At 39.2% G+C, this 24,331-nt stretch overlaps 2 protein-coding genes across 4 annotated transcripts in view; one reads left to right on the forward strand and one right to left on the reverse strand.

Moving 5' to 3' along the window:
* arhgap42a (Rho GTPase activating protein 42a) overlaps window positions 1-24,331 on the reverse strand; it is a 30,727-nt gene that overhangs the window by 4,516 nt on the left and 1,880 nt on the right. Inside the window, exons 1-19 of one of the 2 annotated variants that reach the window (XM_079651175.1) lie at window positions 16,025-16,625; window positions 12,783-12,878; window positions 12,613-12,674; window positions 9,369-9,440; window positions 7,408-7,509; window positions 7,199-7,309; window positions 6,518-6,622; window positions 3,340-3,469; window positions 3,089-3,189; window positions 2,166-2,275; window positions 1,997-2,075; window positions 1,857-1,896; window positions 1,685-1,747; window positions 1,513-1,587; window positions 1,321-1,405; window positions 1,188-1,246; window positions 853-958; window positions 249-408; window positions 12-162 (exon numbers count right to left, since the gene is read on the reverse strand). In XM_079651175.1, coding sequence (XP_079507301.1) covers window positions 12-162; window positions 249-408; window positions 853-958; window positions 1,188-1,246; window positions 1,321-1,405; window positions 1,513-1,587; window positions 1,685-1,747; window positions 1,857-1,896; window positions 1,997-2,075; window positions 2,166-2,275; window positions 3,089-3,189; window positions 3,340-3,469; window positions 6,518-6,622; window positions 7,199-7,309; window positions 7,408-7,509; window positions 9,369-9,440; window positions 12,613-12,674; window positions 12,783-12,878; window positions 16,025-16,178 — 1,861 coding nt within the window. In that variant the 5' untranslated portion in view covers window positions 16,179-16,625. Of the gene's footprint in view, window positions 1-11; window positions 163-248; window positions 409-852; window positions 959-1,187; window positions 1,247-1,320; window positions 1,406-1,512; window positions 1,588-1,684; window positions 1,748-1,856; window positions 1,897-1,996; window positions 2,076-2,165; window positions 2,276-3,088; window positions 3,190-3,339; window positions 3,470-6,517; window positions 6,623-7,198; window positions 7,310-7,407; window positions 7,510-9,368; window positions 9,441-12,612; window positions 12,675-12,782; window positions 12,879-16,024; window positions 16,626-24,331 lie in introns of those variants that run through there. The other variant, XM_079651174.1, reaches the window with a different exon arrangement.
* On the forward strand, window positions 12,886-23,791 carry LOC307020071 (uncharacterized protein). Of its 2 annotated transcripts, none has more exons than XM_079651179.1 (5): window positions 12,886-15,350; window positions 18,260-18,428; window positions 18,952-19,047; window positions 19,705-19,978; window positions 20,058-23,791. In XM_079651179.1, exons 2-5 carry the CDS (start codon window positions 18,332-18,334, stop codon window positions 20,152-20,154), a joined length of 564 nt encoding a protein of 187 aa, XP_079507305.1. In that variant the 5' UTR covers window positions 12,886-15,350; window positions 18,260-18,331; the 3' UTR covers window positions 20,155-23,791. The 2 variants fall into 2 exon arrangements, with proteins under 2 accessions (XP_079507305.1, XP_079507304.1); XM_079651178.1 differs by lacking the exon at window positions 12,886-15,350 and adding an exon at window positions 17,124-17,966.

Here is a 24,331-nt window from a genome sequence, read left to right on the forward strand (position 1 = left end):
GAGAGACTCACTGTCGTTGTCTGCCAGGCAGAGAGCCGGAGGGTAGAGACGGGCCTTCCTCTTCCCCGACGACATACAGATCACCTTGCTTCTGCGAGGAGTCGACCGAGAGGAGGAAGCCGGAGGTAACGGCAACGACAGATCCGGGGCCTCGCCAAAAATCTGGCAAGAACATACATGTCTGTTCAGTGTGTTTCTGTGTATGTAATGGGTGTTTGTATGCGTGTGTGTGTGTATGCTCAGCTTACCTTGTTGTGGTTTTCAATGATAATCTCCACCACAATGTTCTGAAACTTGATGTTCATCATGGCGGCCACCGTCTCCTCCTGCGACCTCAGCAACGTCGGGCCGAAGATCATTCCCAGGTTGGACACAGTCATCAGGTTCTGGTCACTGTGAGAGGACACCCTGTACACACACGCACACATGAGAGCATGTCTTTTTCTGTCATATACCCACAACATGTACAAATACACTATGTGATACAACAAGAAAATGGTGATCAGTATATGTGTCACTACATGCACTCCTGTTAGTTTAGCTATATATTAAAGTGTTGCATACGATTTGAATCTCTACTCGAGGCAGCTAAAGCACATAACACCTCTCATTATTTTATGAAATACTTATTTCCTGTTGCCTTCCTTGCAGACAAATTGATGTCTTTGAAGAAACCAACATGTTTTTATGGTGTGAGGATGATTTTAATGTCTAAAAGAATATTGGAATAGTACAAAAATAATGGAGTATTTGCATGAAAGTATAAAAAGATGTCTGGAGAAAGCCATTTCAGAGCCAAAGGGATCAAGGTATTGAACAATGTGAGCACAGTTTGTGTTAATCTGTACGTACTTGAGGAGGTGGTTGGTTAAGATCTTCAACATTGCTCTGTTCTTTTCTGGAAGTTTGTGCACCAGAGCATGAATGGCTCTCACTCTGTACTTATGGTCATCGTACTCTGTGAAACAGTAAAGAGACAGAGCAGAGGGAGGGATGCCATTCAGCGGAGAGAGGGCAACATATTGTGCTTCTTTTTGATAACATGAAATGTATGAGGGAATTCATTTGATCAAAACACTGTGGAAATAACTACAAATAGATTCCATCATACGTCTGTGTTACTACGTCTGTGTTACTACGTCTGTGTTACTACGTCTGTGTTACTTAGAGGCAGTAAGGGATCTTACTTGCAGCCTTGATGAATTCTTTATGCAGTCTGTAGGTCAGTACCGGTTCTGCCAGACACCTGAACGCACATTACAAATCATTGATTCATATTTAAAGAGAAGTGTTATTAATTAACCTTTGACTGTATGTTACCTGAAATAATTCTTCAGGCCGCTAGTGATGGTCTTGTTGTCCCAGGCCTCTGCATCCAGCTGCACCTCAGAGGGAGCTGAAGATGCTAGAAAGTAGATTATACAAGATTCAGCAGTTTTTTATAAATATAACTATTATTTATTGTGCTTGAATAAATCAAAAACAAAACATACCAATCACACACACTCTTACCAAACACGCTCGTCATCAACCGCTGCACTTTGGAGTTGACTCCTCCAGTCCTGTACAATCCCAGGGTGGTAAGGCCTGCGGACACACGCAAAAACACATGTTTTAACATAAAACAACACGGCATATAATAAATACTCAGTCGAATAATGTTGTCCTTAAGAAGGAGGAATACCTCTTGCTTCAATCAGCTCTATACACTTCTTGACAAAGTTGAAGCCTGGCACGTTAAGAAATGCTGTAAAAAAAAAATGGATCTTAAAAATGAACTTAAAGACATATTACTTCATATCAATTCATATGATTTTCTGAAATCAATCAGGAACAGCATTAATCAGGATACTTACTCTCCTCCTTTTTACTGAGCAATGAAGGCAGCGTGTAAATCTGAAATAAGTGAAAACATGTTTAGGTATGTGTTAGCGAGACATTTCAAACGATCATGTTTTTGTATTGTTGACATTTATTTAATGGTGGGTATACATACTGGTTCTTTTCCGTCCATTGCCTCCATCCACAGCCGCCTGTTGGCCTCACAAAGCGCCTGCAAGGTGATGACGCCATGCCTGCAGAGGAAAGTTTTTAAATGGGGGCACACTCCAACAGCAGCCATATCTCAGTTTAGTATACGGACACTCATTCTATTCCCTACTCACCTCTCCACCACCTCGATGTCGAAGCAGAAGCGTTTGTCGATTGATTCTGTCTTCCTTCTGACACACGAGCGCAGCTTGAACGTCTCAGGTGTACCGTTCACCACGCCGTTCTGTTAACAGAGACATGTGTTGTGGTATATCTGTTATGGACTCTCACAAAAAAAAGATATTCAAGCAACAAAACAGTTTAACAACCTTTATCAAGACTTTTAGCCCTACACTTACCTTCTAATATGCGTTAAGACATCATAAAGTGTACTTTGACAGTTTCACAAGAAGGTAAACATGTCTTCTTGTATTTGTCAAATGTGCATTAACAGCTACTTTACATGATACTGACGTTTGTAGAGACTGTTTCTCTTTCTTGCCAGTGCATTCAAGTGTTTGTGTGAAGATGGGAAACAGAATCATGCCATTTATTGCTGTTTAAATTATTATTTTTTAATGATTTAAATACTTAAAAGGCCTTTTATTTTTAGAAAAGCATTTTTAGTGAATGAGCTCAAACAGGGGTTTCCACTGTGGGCTTCCCCTCAGACAAATCTTGGAAAAAAGTGCCCCCTCACCCCCTCAGTTTATTTGTTTGGTTTCACTCGATTCTTGGATGTCTTTGGGATTATGATTATGTTGTTTGATTACATAAACATGCAACAATTCAGCCAAGATAGTCTAATATTGCTGTTTAACAAACTTAGGCCACACCAAGTACATACAAAAGATTTGTCATAAGAAATGTATTTATTTCTGACTACTGCTGTATCTCGAAACTATCTTATAATACATTCACACATTTAGGCTATCCTATGTGAGTTTGTCACTTTTAACTCTGCAACAATTTGAGCCCCCTGGGGAGGACCACCTTCCACCTCGTAAACATGCTTAAAAGTGTAATGTCTGGCGATTTATCTCTGCTAGCAGCTCACCTGTCTGCTGGCTGGTCTGGCCTCTGTGTTGCCCATGGTGAATATCTTGGAGCTTTTTTCATAAGTACAGTAGTATCTGGTCCACACACTGCCCAACGGACCTGTAGTACAGGACACACATTCATGCAGGGTCACATGTATATTGGTTTGTACGTAATAAAGTCTGATTCTGGTATTTGCTTCCCGTCACTCACAACATGTAAAAGAGATGGACTGAGAGAGGAGAATAAACACATTTTTGTGTAGCTCACGTTTCTCTTGTATATACAGATATCCCTCCATGGTAAAACAACTGGGGGCTTTGAAGTCTTCTTCTGCAGAGCGGATCCTCTTCATCAGCCTTTCCACCTCAACTCGTGTACTCTCAAAGTTATTACGAGCCTTATCAACATAACAAAAAGAGGCATTAAAAGGAGGCTTGCATACATATTTATTTGATGCATACAAAATCTTACTTCAAGTCTTTATACAGGTAGTTCCTTTGTCTATCCAAGTAGTGTATGGAGCTATTTCAGGGTCATAAGTTTTGATCATTCAAAAAATACAATTTATTTGAAAGTTCAAGTTTTTATCCTGAACTTTGAAAAATACAATTATGTATTCAAAATAAAAATAAGTATTTGAAATAATTTTTCAGGTTGAATATTATTTTTGATTCAGTTCAGCAATTTTTTGGAATAAAATATTTATTTTCAGATTTCACTTTTATACATATTTTGATATTTGAATCCTTATTTTTTTCAGTTACATTTTTATCGTTTTCAGATTCAAAACAATTATTTTTTCAGTTTCAAATCTTGTTTTTTCAGGTTTCACATTGCTTTTCACCTTCAGATCGTTTTTCGCTTTCAGATCTTTTTTTTTTCGCTTTCAGATCTTTTTTTTACTCTGTATCGCCTGTCAGCGCAACTTACATGATGTCGTTTAGACAATATAATAATAAAGGGCGGTGCCGGCTGTCAGCGAACCGATCCGGCCTTTCTGCGCGACTGTCACTCAAATGCGGGACATAGTTCCAATTTGTGGGACTCGGGATAAATAATAAAAATGCTATGTGTGCAGTCCGGGCCGGCCCTTGGCATAGGCAGTATAGGCGAATGCTAAGGGCGCATCAATCAATGGGGGGCGCCAAAAATTAAAAATTAAAATAAAAAAAAAGTTAGAAATTAAAAGTGAAATAGTTATTTTTGGAAATAATGGTTTTAGTGTGCAATTATAGGTTTTAAATGTTGTATTTGTGTTAATTTAAAATAAATCAAACTCCCAAAAAACGTATACAGCTTTTATTAACATTGGAATTTACTGTGTAAGCATCCGCGGGGGGGAGAGCTTTAGAGAGCTCTCTCCTGAAAGACTGAGCGGCTCTGATAACCTCAGCTCAGTGAGGTAAAGGCACACCTTTATATGATCATTATAGTTATACAAAAATAAGAGAATAGATTTTCATCTATTTTCTTATAGTATAAAATACTATATGACAGTATAAAAAAGTTGTTAATAAACAAGAATACAGTTTAAAAGGGGAGTGATTTGTAAATCCATAAAGAAAAAGAAAATCTGCTTCCAGTTCTGTTTCATCTGGGTGTTGAGAGATGTTTCCATAGATCTCTTAATGTTGCTCTCAAAGTGCAGCAGATTGATGCTTTTAACTTCAATATTTAAAAAAACAATCCTCCCGGGGGAGCATCGTCCCGGACCCCCCTAGAGGAGGTGAGGTCCACCCCCCACTTAAATCATGCTCAAATGGATAGGATACTAAATACATTTGCACACATCTTGTGTCCATATCTTTCTGTTTTGGTGGTCATCCCACAACCGTGCATGCATACGCGAGTCATAGTGAGTGTCTGCTTTCTTTGGGGGGGGGGGGCGCCAGCTAAAATCTTGCCTAGGGCGGCAAATTGGTCAGGGCCGGCCCTGTGTGCAGTCCCACAGTGCGGGACACCTGGTCACCCTACACACACACGGTGCTGCCACACACACACACACACACACACACACACACACACACACACACACACACACACACACACACACACACACACACACACACACACACACACACACACACACACACACACACACACACACACACACACACACACACACACACACATTCAATCAATTTCAAATCAATAAGTGGGGGTACGGCGTACCCCCGCGTCCAACGCCCACTACACCACTGCCTGTGGGACTAATAAAGGTAATCTGATTCTGATCGCAAAAACCAAGCCAATACTATCCCGAGTTCATGGAGCTACGTGGAAATGGGGAAGGACAATGCTTGATTGCGGATACATAATTTCACATTCTAGCACAGTTTATTGCTCTTATACCTTGATTGTTGCCAATTACGATGCTCAACAGCTTGCTTAACGGAACTTTGACACTGGTATCAGTTTACCACCAATCACGGGAGTATTGTGTACAGAAAGTATTGAGTTATATTTCTCGCTCTACCTAACATCCATGAAGGCAACATGACAGAGGGAGGCCTGCCACTCAGGATGCCAAACTACTCTTTGCTAAGCCCCGCCCCCCCAAGCAACATCAGGGCCAAAAGTCTGAAAGCGAAAAAAAAGATCTGAAAGCGAAAAAAAAAGATATGAAAGTGAAAAACGATCTGAAAGTGAAAAGCAATGTGAAACCTGAAAAAACAAGATTTGAAACTGAAAAAATTATTGTTTTGAATCTGAAAACAAAAAATCTGCAACTGAAAAAAAACAAGGATTCAAATATCAAAATATGTATAAAAGTGAAATCTGAAAATAAATATTTTATTCAAAAAAAATTGCTGAACTGAATCAAAAATAATATTCAACCTGAAAAATGATTTCAAATACTTATTTTTATTTTGAATACATCATAGTATTTTTCAAAGTTCAGGATAAAAACTTGAACTTTCAAATAAATTGAATTTTTTGAAAACTTATGACCCTGAAATAGCTCCATAGTAGTACATTTAGTTTTTAACTGATGCAAACCTTGATGCTGCAACAGTGATGTAAAGATTTTTATTTTATGAGGAGATAACACTGCATTTTACAGGAATGAGAAACTGAAATGAAACATACAGTAGGAAGAGTGAATTTTAGCAGTCGGGACCTGTTTAATTCAGGACGACCTAATACGTTTTTGCCCCTTTAAACTCTAACCCTTTTCAGGTAAATTGGTCAAAGAAAGATTTAACTGCAAAGGCAGTCATATGAGTCTGCCCTACAGCAGGCCTAGTAGAAACTGTGGTTGAAAGAAGTTCACATCTTATGTTTGTATCCTAGGTTTTGACATGCCAGGAGTATCAGTTGAATGAGGTTTCGACTTTAAGAAAGGTAACACAAGTTGCATCCAAAATTGACTTTCAAATACTTTTTCTTAATGGCAGGTAGACCAGATGAAACAAATGATATCAGGTCCACATTTTACACTTACATTCTGCAGGTTGAACTGCAGTTCTTGCTTGTAGGGTTCAAATTCACTGGCCAGCTCGTAGCCCTCATGGTAGAACGTGAACAAACCCTGCAGGAAGGCTAATAGCTGAAGATCAGAGGGAGAAATACAGAGAAGAAATGTTAGCTGGGGGCTCTGGAGTGCAGAGTATAATGAGAGGATTAGAAAGGAGGGATCGTCTGTCATCTGCTCAATTTATCAACATGGCCTTTGTAAGAGAAAACAGCCCCAAAATAAATGTTGTTTGGGTTTCTGTCCATATTTACAACATAGATTTTCCTCTCTATCAGGCGGTACAGATCTCCATGCAGGAAGTGCTTCCACAGCAACAGGAAGTGGGCTTTACGGATATCAATCATTAAAACCATTTTATCATCGTCCGAACAGTGTGTGTTATGTGTGTTTTTCAGAAACTGGACCGGCTGTTTCTCCATGATAAGTTATGTTAGCACACACACAACCATTACGGGCTTAGCTGCAATTATGACCTAATGTTGATGCTGTCATTGTTTACAAGCAGCACAAAAAACACAGTTATATTTTCCTGTGATGAAACATTGTGTGTGGCTTTGATTTCTCTCTTTTGGTCAGAGCTGTAAAGTCTGTCAAATATTAATAAAGTTGCAGAACAAACATGATCATGATGTATGTTTGTGAACTCACCGGCTCCACAAACTCAAACTTCTTTCTCTCCTGCACTTCTTGGATCTTGAAGACATACTGCAGAGAGGCATCATAAAAAACCTGCCTGTCTTTACTCATCTGTGAATCAGCCTGAAACAAAAACAGAAACAACAGTCATAAAGTCACTTTTATTACCTAACACACATGGGAGGAACTTGGTGCATGTTTTTAGGAGTCTAACGCTTCACCTCGGTTAGCTGTGATTCCTTCTTTTTGGACGACAGGCTGAGGTGTTTCTCCAGAACGGAGTAGTACCTTTCTGTCTCCTTGTCAAACTGCTTCTTTCCCTCCTGAGAAAGACAGGGACGTAGCGAGGATATGAGCAATACATAAAAGCAATCTGTACAGGTTAACATCTGCTAACAAAGCTCTTGGTGTTCCATTTTTTTAATACTTAAAACAGAGAGAAATAAAAGCTGAATATATCTCCATTTCCGCAGTCCTATGCGTCTCATTCACTGGGGGCTAAAATCATTTAATACTTGTGACAACACAATATCAAAGTTAAGATACCTATGTCATAATGATACTTTACTATTGTTTACTTCAAGAAATATAAACGTAGTTTGCTTATAAACATCTTTATATGAAAAGTATTCATTTTTTGGGGAAAAAAACAATTCGTACAAGAACTATAATTAAGTTAAATTCAATAAATGAAAGATTGGTCATGATGTTTGTATTCCCCAAATACCTCTGGACTGTCATTGAGCCACTTGTTAGTAACCGCCTTTTTTAAAAGCACTTAAAGCTTCAAAACTCTCAAGCGAGATATTTATAACCCTGTTTCATGTTGTAGGATAAAATATGAAAATGTTATGCATGCATGTGTAAATTACAGACCTTATTACAGGCTTCTAACCAAAACCCCATCGACTTTGAGAGGACGGGAGCGACTCATGCTAAATCATTTTGTGGTTTTAGTACTTATTCCTTTCATTCCTTTAGCAGTCTAATAGGACTTCAAATATCTGTAGAACATTTCATTAAAATCCATCCAATAATTGTGAGAATATTTCACTTTGAAAATAAGTGGTAGTTGACCATAATAATGTAGGGTCAAAGGTCAAGGGGTCACCAAAGTCAGTAATATTTATCCCCAGGCTGAGGATCATAAAAGTCTGTACCAAATATATGGTACGACCAACCAACAGACAGACCAGCATTGCCCTCCTAAAAATGCTCCAAATGAGTGAGGCCACAGTGAAGTTGCTACAGAGGGACCATTTGTAATCTCAATGAGCAGGCCCTGCCAAAAATATTTAGGACAACAGCTACTTCCCAACAGCTGCATCTCCAAACTCCACATGTCTAACCACTCTGTCTTGCTGCACAACATCAGTGTGTGGACGCTCACACACTCCTGCTACATTCTGAGGAGCTGTATGATTCAATGGGGAGAAATGATTTCACTTTCGGGGTTAATAGTTTATATTTTCTGTCCACTGCATGCCTATGCTATCTTTACATTTGGTCTGAGAGCGAGCGAAAGGGAAACAAAGTTCAGACAAAGTGAATTAAACACTTGAGACAGCTGCTGAAACCAGACACTGGACTCGCTTCGTGTTTATACTGCCTCTCTGAGTTCAACTATCTCTCTGTCTGTGACGCGCACCCTGTCTTTCCTCCCAGCATTCGTTCCCATGACCTCGTTTCTGACACTGGACTGTGATCTGTCGTTTATCTGAACAAATTGGATTCCTTGACCACTGACTAAAGAACTGACTGAGACCAGAGCAGGGTGGTGCGTCCGATCACCAACCCGCAGTGTTACACTTAGCACGCCTCCTGAACTGAACCTTCACATATTAGCCTTGTAAAAGCCTCAGCAGAGCCTGTGGGAAGTTTTTTAAATCTCCGGTGTAGTAAAGCTGAAGTTTACCGGTACAATAACTTTGTGTTAATAATCTACTATTTTTTCAGTTTTTCAGTTTTATTGTGTTACACTGTTGGTGGAGCCTGTGACCTAAGACTTTCATCGTCATAACTACACTGTAGCTATGTACGTATGACTAATAAAAGACTTTCATCGTCATAACTACACTGTAGCGATGTACGTATGACTAATAAAAGCCTTGAACTTGAACCTCAGTTGTGGCCCAAATTTTAATCTGTTGTTACCCTTTGGTTCTAATATCTCAAATTGTACCTTAACAGCTCCAATCTGCTCCTTGCGAAACCTCTCGAGCGGTGAGATCAACACTTCATCGGCATTCTGGATCTGAGGGAAGGAAAACAGCTCAGTGTGTCATATTGTATAAGCGCTGCAGTGGGGACCTATTTTCTGTTTATTAGCACATTACACAAACTACAGCTGGGGCTGATGGGGGAAGTCCTTAATGAAGCAAATATTTACTAAAATGTAATATAGACTAAACTCATTTTTATCTGATCATGGTGCAAGAGGGACATTCAGGATCATTTCGTTTTTTTAATATATGTTTACATAAAAATGTCTGAGTTGCAACTTTATTGTCTTTTTTAATCTATACACAGAACACCTATTGCACGTCTGTCCGTCCTGCAAGAAGGATCCCTCCACTGTTACTCTCCTTGGGGTTTATTCTATATTTTCTCCCTTCATTGTTGGGTGTCTCTGGGGTGTGTTTCCTTGTCCCGCTGCAAAGGACAGAGTGTGTGATATGTAAACCCCCCGGAGACAAATGTGAGGCTGTATACAAATTTGATTGATTGAACACATATCGAGGCATGAGGGATGAATGTCAACTAACTAGAAAAAAACTCAAAATCTAAAATAATTATTATACAACTGTGTTACCATGTTTGTCCGCTGTACAGTACAGTATGGGAAACTTGTGGTTGATTTTGAGACTTAAGTCAAGCAGTAAGGAGGGCTACCGAGCGGTTATCAGAGCTCTGGTGTTTATGCAAGGTCTCGGCCCTCTTTAGTCACGAGTCTAAATCATTCGGTCTCTCTTATTTCTTGCTTTGTTCTGTCTAGTTGATTTAAGCATCAGACTGTAAAAAGATTTGAAACCCCTGGCATAATGACTTTCACTTCAGTTTAGAAACACGCGAGTAACCAAAGAAAGGCTTCCTTTCTTTGTATGTTTTCATCACGTTACAATATGCAGAGTGAAACTGAACACTGAGAGACTGAAGGCCATCGTCAAATAGTAATTACAGTCGTTTCAGGTTGAACAGGCAGGTATTTCAGAGAAACCAATTCGCTGGGATTGCTCACAATAATGATGGTATTAGTAAAGGTTAAGAGCTATCTGCAGCGATGCAGTCGAGGAGCATACAACTCAAACACACACAAAGGAGGAAAGAAAGAAAGGGAGAAAGAGAGCACACACACACACACACACACACACACACACACACACACACACACACACACACACACACACACACACACACACACACACACACACACACACACACACACACACACACACACACACACACACACACACACACACACACACACACACACACACACACACACACACACACACAGCCCTTTTGGACTTTCCCAGGCCTGTGCTCACAGTCTCACAGGGGAATTGGCAGAATAGGTTCCACATGGTTCCTCTGTAACAAGACCGTGCACACAGCCACACACACTCCCAGGCAGACAGAGGGCTATGCACAAGCTTTTGCACATGCGCAGAGGTCTGCCTGCACATAGACTGTGCCAGACTCCAATCACTCCAACTCAAAGCCCTCTGGTTGATGGAGGGCCTGAGACATTTCTCCAAAATTGCAATGGAGCACACACTGCTGCCGGCAGAAATGTTACAAAAGAAGTATCATCAGACTTGTGGGAAAACCAAATTAGGACAAGGGGTTTGAGGAAGAAAGATTAATAAATCAGGTAATGGCGACTTTTTTCAAACTGAAATCATGAAGTGAGTGACACCAATGTGGTTTTAGAAGGGGCTTTTAGTCTAATGGTGCATTCAGAACATGTCTAAATATTTTTGGAATAACCATTCAAAGTTCTTGGTGGACTTTTTTAGAATCAACATAAATATCTCTTCAGAAAAGTAAACCTATAAACCCATAAACCTAATTATTAGGAACAAAGCTTTACATTGTATAGAACAGTGGTTCTCAACTGGTCAGGCCTCGGGACCCACTTTTTACTTGGTCAATACATCGCGACCCAACATTTTGAAGCACTCAAATCTATTCAACAAAAAATCGTGCTGTAATATATACGCTTTTCAGCATACAATATTAATTAAAGTGAAGTACAGTGCATATTTCCAGTATATCCCTTCACAGAACTTAAGTATACTTTTAAAAAGTTTAATGAGTTGATGGAATCAATGCTGAACTGTATAAAAAGGCACACATGCTGGAAACCCAACCCCAGGAGGGGTTCTGGGGGGATTCTCCCCAAGGAGATTTTTACAAATACTAACATAAACTACGCATTCTGGTACTCTCTGCATAAATACATCTATTACTAACCGACATATTAATAATATTTGATGCCATTGTTTGTTTTTCACTTTGTTCTTACAGCTGAACTTGCTGCTCTTCACAGAGAGAAGAGCAAAGAGGAGAAAGTCTGCGTGACTTACTTTAAATTGTGGTAAGGGTAGATAGCTCCCATTGTTCTGTGACCTGTCAATCATCAAACCGGGGGTCGTATTTCATTATGTGTTCATTTTTATCTGAAGTTGTACCCATGGATGTATAAAGAATAGTTCTACTGCAAAGTTATTCTCCGTGGGGACTTCCGGCAACAATCTTGATTCTGATTGGCCAGAAGACTCGAAAAAACATCAGCAAAGATGTTTTATTGAGAAGATGATTACTAGGTGACAGAAGTTTTCAAAGCCGTTCATGGTCTCCGGTACTTCTAGTCCAACGCCTACTGCATGCACAGCGTTAGAAAATAGGGCTTTCAAAATAAAAGTTTGACTTTTTTCCCAAAAAATAAAAAAATATTCCCCAAAAAAAAATTCTTCACCCACACATCCGCGACCCACTCGAAACGGGTTCGCGACCCACTTTTGGGTTGCGACCCACCAGTTGAGAATTACTGGTATAGAATACAATGCCACTCATAGAGTTAGTTGACCTATTTACTGTTTACTATTAGCCCATCATTTAAATGTGGCGTCGCTACAAGGTCACAGCCAAAAGAATGTCCTCTTTTTTTAATGTACAGAACAGTCCCGCATTTTGATATTCTCTTTCTAATTTCTATCTCTTTGCTACATACAAACACACACACACACACACACACACACACACACACACACACACACACACACACACACACACACACACACACACACACACACACACACACACACACACACACACACACACACACACACACACACACACACACACACACACACACACACACACACACACACACACACACACACACACACACAGTATATTACCAGTCGTTTTCTCTCTTCTTCCATGGTGCTCAAGAGTTGAGAGAACTCCTTTAAGGACTGAGCTGTGAAATATATGTTAATGTTACACCTCAAATATGATCGTATTGGATAAATATTTGCAGTCTGTACTTTTAGATTTTTTTAGACCACTGCGGACATTTTCATCTTACCTATACTGATCTCATCATCAGTCTCCGCGTCTCCAATACATTCAAACTGGAACTCCTGCAGGGAATGAGAGAACCGTTGAACAGCAAGAGAAAGGCCTGGGGAAAACAGAAGGAGAATAGAATAGAAGGGATGAAAGCCCTCTTTAATGGTCACACATGCAGAGCACACAGCACACAGTGACATTTGTTCTCTGCATTCAACCCATCATAGTACCAGGAGTCTAGTACTAGCAGCAGTGGGCAGCTATTGTACAGTGCCCGGGGAGCAATGGGAGTGGGGGGGGGGGGGGGGGGGGGGGGGGTGTCCGGTGCCTTGCTCAAGGGCACCACGGCAGGGCAGGAGGTGAACTGGGACCTCTCCAAATAGCAGTCCACACTCCATATTTTAGGTCTGGTCGGGGACTTGAACCGTTGGTCCAACACAACATAAAGCTCCAACAAGCAGAATCATTCATTCCGTGCTGTAAGAAACTGTTTATGTTTTTTCCTATGAGTCAAAACACAAGGTGTCAAAGTCTACAGTGTAAACAACCGCACCCTGCTACAAACTCCACTTTACAGCATTAGTCTCTGGGAATTGTGTTTACGTGTCCAAACAACATCCCATTAATAGACTTTAATACCTCCTATTATTCTCTGCGGCGTATGAATATTTGGCAACACAAGTCTGCATTTTTTCTCTTGCACTGCATGCCAGCTGATGTAAGGCGCTATTTCAATCACAACACTGCATTATAAACCAATAATAAAACCATTAAAATGTCTTTTAGAGTCAGTTTATAGCAGATGACTCCCTAGAGATCAGGAAAAACAACAGTTTTAAAGGCCAACGCATGAAACAGTAACAAGCTTTATCCTGTTTTGAAAACATAAATTAAGATTCCATATTGCTACTTAAAAGCACAACTTGTGGACCAAAGTATTATGAATGTTTTCTGGTGCAGTAAAATGTCTGTTTGTAGAAGCTGGGGGGAAGCCGGGATGTTATTTGGATTATAAACAGCTGGGAGACAGAAATGTTACATTTGATCAGTAAGTCGAACACTTCAGTTACACCTGTCAAAAGTATTTGGCCCTTAATTATCAATGTTTATAATATGTTCAGATGTGTTATGTACAGCAGTCTACCTACTGCAATCTGTCTCCATAATCAAGCGTCCTGTTTTCAATAAGAGATGTAGGACTGTGTTAATGCAGCCGGTCTGTGGTCGGATGCCTACAAAACTTGAATGTGTTTCCTTCATTTTTATGACAGCATTGTTCAGTCCAATTAAAAAACACATTTGCAGCAATAAAAACACTGTGAAGGGAGATGAACACACTAAAACATTTTATAAAAGGCTTTTTAGTCGGTAAAGGTAATACAAGGTAGCATATCATGAATATAATTGTATTGTGTTCAGTTAGACTTGTTCATGTTAACAATACAGAGCAGCTACAAAGTGCAGGTGTGTCTGAGCTTAACCTGGAGGTGATCAAAAGAAACCGCTTACAAATGGGACGCACTTGTTCAACAAAGAATTCATTAGCTGATGATTAATAGATATGATATGTCACTATCCATTAACGGGTATACAAACAACTGCTGCATGAATGCCATCTAGCACTCTACGATAGATTTCATATCCACCAAATGTTGGTTTGAATTGTGCATATTTTACCTTTTTTGGTCATAAGCAGTCTGGGAACTTACATTTGGATGGGGCAACTCCTCAAGACGGGGACTATTAAAGGACACAATTTGGTTGATTGATTAGCCTTTTATAAATGCTGTGCTATGCCTCTCAAATAATAAGTATTAACATTAAACTTATTACATAATTTGATGTATATTTAAGCGTTTTGTTGTATTCGTCAGACCATGTCAGCAAACTTAAGAGCTCACTTTGGCCTTTGAGAAATTGTGATGGCCATTTTTCTCGGTTTACTTAACAAGTCTTGACACGAGTCTTGACCCAATTATTATTGAATTACCCACAAAATAACCAACTGAAGAACTGCTAGTGAAAGTGATTTGCTGGGGAATGGACAGCCTGACCTCTTCTCTATAGCCAGGTTTGCGTCCTGACTCGTTTGGCCTTCTGCTTTTGTTTTTATTACTGCAAAGCATTTACTACAGCAAGTTGGTGAACCAAAATAAATAGACAAGGCAAATGAGTGACACTTATAGCCCTGCTGGTTACTGTGCTTGGAACATTTACAACAAACCAGTTGACACAAAGTTTATCTAATGTATATTTTGGGTGCCTATAAAGCTGCTCAAGTGGCAGAAGTCATTGATGCTGAAATCATTAATAGCTATGATGATGGCCAGGCAAATTCAATCATTTATTTTTCATTACACTCATATCTAGGTTCAAACAAACCTCCTCCTCCTAATTGCAAAACATCATATAAAGCCAGACAAAGTCCTGTCAAGGTATGATAAATAGAACCTTTAACCTATTCTTGTATGACGTTAGCAGTGCAGGAGGAAGCAGTCTGTTCAAATCCTTTACTTAATGTCTCCTGTGACTGTTATACTCTTACTGTATCATTGTTATTTAACTACTCCAGAACAAATCAGAGGTAAATCGTGTATTGTTACTCACATTTATTAAATACCTTTAGTTACTTTGTAGATTTGGATTAACGATTTGAAATGTTATCAACACTTAAATCAGACTTTAGTTCCACCTGGAGTAAATTCACAAGCTACCCTGCAGTATATAAAGTCATTAAAACTAGCTGGACCTTCACCAGCTTTGAGAACACTTTAATGCATCAATAATTATAATCAAAACATATCATATATATTATTCAGAAATTGACCAATCTGCATAATGAGTACTTTTGGTACAGTAGGTAGATTTTGATGCAAATACTTGTGTACTTTGACTCGAGTAACATTTTGAATGCAGGACTTTTACTTGTAACAGAGTATTCATACACTCTGGTACTTCTACTTTTACTCAAATAGGCCTACACGATCTGAGTACTTTTTCCACCTCTGCTAACAAGTTACATTCCACCACTGGACGATACAGACACACAAACTATATTATATACATAACACTGTTACTACATAACTAACCGTGTTGCTCTCAGTTCCAAAATTCAATGTATTAAGTAAATAAAAGGTATAATAAACTAACTACACCGGCTTTGTTTGAACTGATGTATTTCCCTGCAGCAGACCGTGCAACTGGTTGAGGACACGCACTTTCACCCCGAAAATCAGTTATTAAAGATCGACCACTTACTTCTGAGGGCAGACACCAGCATATTTCCATCTTTGATGAGGTCTTTTATAAACCTGTTGGTCCTCTCCAGCTCTATCTCATGGCACTGCAGCCGCTCTCTGAACTCCGGACTGTCCAGGAAAGAGTCGCTAAACTCCAGCGTTGGCAGACCCATTGATAGACAAATGCACACAGCTAATTATTAAAAGGAACTAATGCTAAACGCGTAAACGCTCTCCCAGGTAGAGTTACAAAAGTAAACCGTGTTTTAAGGGGCTTGGAGAAGTTGAATTGGTCCGAAGTTTCTTCCAGCTGCTTTTTTCATGCCTTTCTTACTTTTTCCCCTCAGAACTTCCGGACACTAACCGCAGCAGTCTGTGACACTGAGTTCGGCTAAGCTATCCGACGAACTCTACGCTGCAGCTTTTCTCGCATTTTAGAATCAATATGAGAAAATAAAACTTCGAAGGGACTTCTTAAAGATCTCTAGTGGATACAGAAAGCACCACCCCGTCGCCAAAACAAAGCAGAAGAGCTAAAAGTTGGATGTATTTGAAGCGGTCTGCAAAAGTCTGTGCTACTAACTCCGTCTACTTACAGCTCTAAATGAAGGCTTGTTACTATGGGAACGGGAGACTCCTGCTGGCGTCTGCGGAAATCAGTGCAAAGTCTAATAAACTAATAATAATACAAAAGATTAATAATAATAATAATATCTTAATTAATCGATTCTGTGGGTTATACGTTTCTTCTGTTCTACTGAAGTGGCAGAACAGAAGAAATTGATCATTTATTAAATCATTTAAAAAGTTTTACGTCACAGAAGTAATTAAGATAAATGGTCAATTTGTGATAATTCAACTTCCCATATTAACTACATGTCGTCAGTTGTTTCCATCTCTTACATTACAGTAGCTTAATTTGGAGCGTGTCCAAATATTCCAAATATTTAGGAAAATAATTACAAAGATATGACAAGTGTGATAATACAATTTGATATAAATATCAAAACAAAATACAAAGAAAACATTTAGCAATCAAATGCAAGTTTAGATTGTTTTAATTTTTTTTTTTAAATTGGGAATCTATTGTTCTTTTTTAAAATCTTGTTAAGCGTTTTTTTATTTGGGGATTTAAGTGGATACCTAAATGGTGAATAATATATAAGATATGAATCAAGCTGTTGATGTACACAGTAGGATATCATTAAAATAATCACTCTCACATAATCATAGCTCCATAAAAATGCACTTAGTATCCTGAAAGTATGTGACAGTGAGTTCAAACTGTGTCTTACCTCCTCCAGCACACAACACACATACAATAGTCCATCCAGTAGGCGGTATAATATATAGAAGAAGTGACTTCCAAGTACCACAGAATCAATCTGAAGAAATTAGGTAACATTATTTATGTGCAAGTATACAGTTTCCTACTGAATAATCACAGGCTAAAACAGGCCCTCTAATGAAAGAAATATAGTTGGGGTCCTGCCAGCTGAACACTGGGAGGCACAGCACATTGCTGAGCGCCGGCCAAATGCTCCAGGGCAACCACTGAAGAGACCTGTTTTCTTGTTTTGAGTGTCGAAAACACAACTGCGAATGCATTGTTTCATCATCATACTCGCTACTGTAAATCTAACTTGAGCTACTGATGCAAGACATGACGTTTAAGACACAAAACAAAGCACCCAGTTGAATCGCTCCCTACTTCAAAACTCTCAAAGCAGACCATGTTTAAGCCGTTTAAGCTCACTGTTGGTGGCGTTGCTGCTTTATTCTCTCAGTTCCTAACTACTGTATCTGTCACTCACTGGAGAAGAATTGAACACCATGACTACTGCAGTAAACACGCTTTAAGAAGCCCTTTGTATAGCTGTACACACATACACACACACAGTTCAGAGACAGGGAGAAAGACTGCAGAATTATATCACAGCTTGTATTTTTCTACATGTAAGGTAAGAAAGGCATTATATTGGTTGTTATTGATATTTTGAAGGAAACTATGGGAATATGAAGGATTTTATTGAATTAAAAAACACTCAAGTGGATTGTTGTGATTTATATTATTGATATTCTCGTGAATATCCTCACATGACTTGAATAAGTCCAGTGATTACAAGGATAATATCAACATTTAAACATATTTATCCTAGGATTAAATAAAAATATTCATACCATCAAGTGCCAACACGTTGCAATTATTCCACTTGCACTTCTGACTTCACTCAACCTGTGTTCCATTTCACAGTGGTTGTTGTACCAAACAGCAACAAAGCAGCTGGTAGTTCAAAGAGCAGAACCAGGAGCCAAAACAGACAAGATGTTCATACAAAACGCCAACCTACAAAACGTCCGTCGCCAGCATGACTTCTTTCTGAGGAGTCCACCCTACAGGGGGGAGCCGCCTACAGTGGCAGGTAAAGGTTTTATTTTACCACATATTTCTGTTTTCATGAGACGCTGTTCAACATATACTAGTTCAGGTTGAATAAGATATAGAGACTGGTGGCCTTAATACAAGAAAAAGAAAGCTAGAAGAAATGTTTGAGAAAATTGAAGATTGTGTAAGTATGTATTCTATAATCATCCATAATTGTTGCTATTTATAGTTCTGCTTCAATCTTTTTTATGAAGCTTGGTTCTTAGGTTATAGTTATTTGTACTGCTTTCAAAGTAAACAGGCCTTAAGGAACCATAGCTGACATCACCATATTTAACAAGGATTGACTGGGCCTTCTCCAACTCAAACAATTAGATAAAAATACCTGATTGGAAGGATTTCAGCTAAGTAAAGTTAGTCCAGCGGTGATGTGTTGACTGGAATGACTCCAAAGTAAGTTGTTAATAATAAAGGAATTTGAAAACAATCCCTAAATGTAACTTGTTGAAGTGTTTATTTGTGTTGTATAGTTATTTCCCTAGATGTCTTGCCTTTTCCAGGATTTCTCCTCTACCCGGATACTCCCGCTAAGATGGAGACCACATCCCGAGAAGCTTTCCGCTCAAGAACCATCTCACAACAAGACATAGGCAAAGGTCTGAAATGTTACCTCTTTTAAATCTGTTTATACAGTCTATGGTTTTAAGATAAACTGAGAGTGAGTTGAGCAGCCTGTGTGTAGACATACAGTATGAGTGTTGCCGTGCTGAAATGCCAGTGAGTTCTGTGTGGGTGTTTTTGGCTGTGTGTAGGGGGAACATTAGGAATGGGAGCTTTTCAAATCTTTCATTTGGAGGTTAATTAGTCATATAGCTATTCTAGTAAAATTCACAAGGTAGTTGTTAATACTTAAAATAAAAATAAAAAACTGAATACACAACTTTCCTCGCAAACTACTGGCTTAATAATGAGTGTGACCTTACTTTGGATCAAAAATGAAAATGGTATGAAGTCATAAGAGAAGACTTTCAGGTGGTACCACTCAATGAAGCTGTGAGAAGATGGTTCTCCTAAATAAATTGAAATAATTAAGGACTAGAAATCAAATATAATAAGGATAAGCTTTTAGCCTAACTATAAGCCGTTACTCAGAAGGGGGGAAAAGACTATAAGGTTTCAGATATGTCGGCACTGGCAGTAACAATTAAAAAGGAGTTTTACCCAAGATTATAAATTTGGTATTGACAGAAAAAGGCATATTTTATGACTGTGTGTGAAAAGAAACACATACCTATTTAATGATAACCTTTCAGGAGACAACAGTGCCTCCAACACACAGCAGGTGTCCAACCGTTCTCTTCCCACATCCTCGAGACAAGCAGGAAGAGGAAGCAGCCGCAGGGACCGGGGAGCAGGGGAGGACGAGGAAGGCCATAACCCCGACGAGACAGCATGGACAAACAAACAAGAAACGACATACATGCAGTCTCAGTATCAGAAGGATTTCCCTCCTCCGTCCGCCTGCCGCAGGAGGCGAACACCTGTCCTCCCACAGCCAGACAACATCGGCATCAACCCCGCCTTCAGGTGAGTTTGACGACATCACGGCATACTGCAGCTGAGGGAAGAGAGCAGCTCATCACTGTCTGTGTGTTTGGGTTCACAGGATCGACTTCAGCACTGTGCAGAGAGAGGATTACCCTGGTTGGCCCATCATGAACCCCCGGAGGGCTGGGAGGTCTCGTCAGGACAACCAAACATGAACAAATAAATACAATTCAGTCGGTCATATTTTCTATTGCAGTACATGTCTAATTCCATCAAATGGATAATGATGTTATAAACCAGTTAGAGAGTTGCCAGTTTTGTTGTTTTTCTCTATTTATATTTTCATGTTTATACATTCTCTTGTTAAAACCAATTCGTCTGAATCTAACTCCTCAGTTTAAATATTGGAGTGTATATAAAGTCAGAGGTCCTCACCTTTTCTACCCAAAAATATGACATATATATTTATGATTTATTTATATAAGTATATGCACTCAAGCACAATCAGATTATTTAGTTGCCTTTGTTATTAAGAACTTAGTTCCTTTTAGCACACTCTTTTTCTCAGGCAGTAAGTGATGAATTTCCCAGCAGCAGGTCACCCAGGTGAGCTAATGGACTGATAATGTTTCCAGCGCATTGAGTCACTGGATAAGACCTAATGAGCTAATGCTTACACCAGACCTTTTAGCATTTGATATTGACGAATTCAGACTGAGGTGTGGTCAGTTTGAGGGGAGACAATCCACTCATTGACTCATTACTGAAACATGAAGAGCTTCAGTGAACAGGAGAAAAAAACATCTGAGCGGAGGTGTCAGCTGAGGTCACAGAAGAGGATAACTTTTAAATTAAACTACCAACCTACAAAGATACACTTGTCTCTGTACAGGTTTGGTTCCACACAACGTTTCACACAGTGACAATGACTGCAGGATAACACCGCTCAAATATGTGTACTCTAATATCAAGCATGGTGGGGTAGTAAACAGAGCAATCCAAATGAACCGGAAGTGGAAAGTCGTCCAAACTGTAAACAATGCAAGAATTATTTGGGACCCGAAGGTAAAACCAAAGGGTATATTAGGTGGACACCTAAATATACGAAGCTTAAAATCTTGTCTAAAAAGTGACCAGATAAAGAATATGTTACTAGAGTCTAATTTAGATTACCTCGGTTTAACAGAAACTTGGCTTACGGACAACTCCCCATCTGCTGCCGTACAACTTCCGGGTTACAATAGCTACAGGAGGGACCGAATGCACACTAAAGGCGGTGTTCTAATTTTCGTGAGAGACACCATCCGTTGCAATGAGATTTTATGGCAAGACCCAATCGAACTAGAATGTGTAGGCCTAAATATGATCCTGTCGCCTCAGATGTCCTTTACTTTAATAGTAATTTATCGACCACCTTCCTCAAATGTTAGCTTCTATGATCAATTCAAGAAGGTTTTATGTCAATGTGATTTTAAGAAAGAGGTAATTGTAATGGGTGACTTAAATTTGAATTGGGAAGATAAGTCATCAAGGAAGAAGCTTAAGCAAATTACTGATAGTTTTAAAATTTGACTCAAATCGTTAAAGGCCCAACGCGAATAACAAACAGCACCAGTACCCAGCTTGACCTAATTTTAACAAATAGACCTGAAAGGATTACAAAATCATACAATATGGTAACAGGGCTGTCAGATCACAATATGGTGCTGGTATCTAGAAAACTAACTGGCAAACGGTTCACTGCGTATGCAGGTAATAAAGAATCCTTTGGCATCCCAAAAACAAAGCAAGAAGACTTCAGATCTACTATACAAAAGTTAGATTGGGAAGATCTAGTATTTGAAAATGATTTAGAAGTAACCAGTCAAAACTTTAAGGGAAAACTACAGGCCACAATCAATGAATTTTCAATCATGATAAAACATAAAAATAAGAAACAGACTCTCCCCTGGATGAACGAACATGTCGGAAATGTAATGAAGCAGCGGGGCAGTGCCTTAAAAACTGCCATAAAATCAAAGATGTCCCATGACAGACATATATTTGCAGGGCTAAGAAACAAGGCAACAAGGGAACTGAGAAAAGCAAAAGCGGACTTCTTTATCACAATTATTGAAAATGCTCAGGGCAACTCAAAAGCTATATGGAGCCAAATAAAAAAATTAACTGGTCAAAACACTACGACAGCCAAGCCAATTGAATTGAGGGTTGAGGGCACAACTCTGCAATGCCCAGCTGATGTGGCAACTACACTCAATTATTATTTTGTTGGGTCAGTGGCTACCATAGCCAGTAGCTTCATAGCTCAGGAAGTTAATGCACTCCAGACTGTCAACACTAGCGAACCAGCAGCTGTTCTAAAGTCAGTGTCTGAGACAGAGGTTGCGGAAGTAATTGCCAATCTGAAATCCTCAAGGGCTAAGGATATCTACGGTATGGACACATTCATGCTGAAGACATTAACTCCTCAATTGTTAACCCACTAACGCATATCATTAATATCGCAATCAATCAAGGGAGTTTTCCCAATCAATGGAAGCCTGCTGTTGTGGTCCCGTTATTCAAAGGTGGGGACCCTCTCATGAAATCCAACTATAGGCCCATCAGTATCTTACCCATAGTATCCAAGGTATTTGAGAAATTGATTGCCAAACAAATCATCAATCATCTCAACAACAGCTCCTTTCCACTGCATCCAATGCAATTTGGATTCAGGGCTAATCACTCATCAGAAACAGCGACATGCTTCTTCATGGAGAAAGTTAAGGCATCAATGGACAGGGGTGGGGTTGTGGGGGCCGTGTTCCTTGACTTACGGAAAGCTTTTGACACTGTTAATCACAACATCTTATTGCAAAAAATACTCAACTTAAATGTTCTATAGAATTCACCAACCTCTTTAATTCGTATCTTTCATCCCGCTCCCAATGTGTTCAAATTGAGAACCATAAGTCTAGTGCACTATGTTTATCAACTGGGGTACCGCAGGGCTCTGTATTGGGCCCAATCCTGTTTAGTATGTACATAAATGATCTGCCTTCTGTGTGTGGAGAATGTGATGTATTAATGTATGCTGATGATACAGTTGTTTTTACTCATGGCAAAACTGCAGAAGAGGCTGCTACTAAGGTCACTGATGTGTTGGAGAATATTACATCCTGGCTTAACAATAATTGTTTGCAACCAAATGTCTCAAAGACAGTGTGTATGTTCTTCTCCAAGGGCCACAGCATTATAACAGAACAAGATGTTTTTTTTTCTGGAGGGAGACTTCAGGTTGTCAAACATCAGTTTCAAAACCCATATTGAAAAAGGTCTGCAATAAAGTAAAGTTCAATCTGTCAAATTACAGATACATTAGAAACTTCCTATCATCTGCAGCAGCTAAGCTATACCTTCACTCAATGGTCCTCTCCCACATCAACTACTGTCTGATAAGCTGGTCTAATGCACCTCTCTACAGCTCTAAAACCACTGGAATCACTGTATAAACAAGCACTCAAAACAATAGACAAAAAGCCATTCCGGTATCATCATTGTCACATTGTTAAAAAATATTATCTGTTAAACTGGGAAAATCTCATAGTTTACAAAAATGTCTGCTTAGTTTATAAGATCACTCGTGGGTTGGCCCCTCCTCCTCTGGCTGGCTTCATCAGCCTAAAGTCCACCTCAACCAGGGCTACTAGAGGCGCGGCTAGGGGAGACTGCACCATCCCATTTAGGAAAAGCGCATTCAGCCAGGCTGTCTTTTCATTCCATGCATCCCATCAATGGAATTCAATACCACAGCCAATAAGAGAATCCTCATCCTACTACACATTCCAGTACAGTATTAAAAAGTGGCTCATTGCAAACCAACAGTGTCATCACTGATGTGTGGGTGTAGGTGTGTGTAAGAGTGCGTATTGTAAATGTTTTATTTATTTATTTATTATCATGACTTGCTTTTATCTGTATTCAGTGATGTCATCTATTGTAAATATGTACAATGGTATAACAATGTTGTGGTATTTTTTATTATTGCTTTTAGGATGTCTATCACCATCTGGCAAAGGGACTATCGATGAAAACTCGAGTACTTTTACATGTTTTTAATATGTTGATTAATGTACACTGTCCCTTGTTTTAAATAAATCAATTCAATTCTGTATATGATTCAATGTCTTTTTTTGTACCATTGTTATGGAAATACAGCGTGAAATTGTAAGCTCAATTACAAAGTTGTGCTTTTATAAATGCCTAAAGAAAACAAGCAGAATTTAAATTAGTGCGCTTTATGTTAGGTTGAAGCTATGGTTATTGCAACAGCTGGTTGCAACACTATCTGTAAAACATACAAAATCACTGAACAAAATGATATCCAATTAAACGATAGAGACTAAACGTATT

The sequence above is a fragment of the Notothenia rossii genome, assembly GCF_949606895.1.
Source record: "Notothenia rossii genome assembly, chromosome: 9".
Taxonomy (NCBI): Eukaryota; Metazoa; Chordata; class Actinopteri; order Perciformes; family Nototheniidae; genus Notothenia; species Notothenia rossii.

Coding starts and splice junctions, on each gene's coding strand:
- LOC307020071 (XM_079651178.1), top strand. CDS start 17,739: ATGTTTAAGCCGTTTAAGCTCACTGTTGGTGGCGTTGCTGCTTTATTC. Junction 18,429..18,951: donor GGAGCCGCCTACAGTGGCAG/GTAAAGGTTTTA, acceptor TGCCTTTTCCAG/GATTTCTCCTCTACCCGGAT. Junction 19,048..19,704: donor ACAACAAGACATAGGCAAAG/GTCTGAAATGTT, acceptor ATAACCTTTCAG/GAGACAACAGTGCCTCCAAC.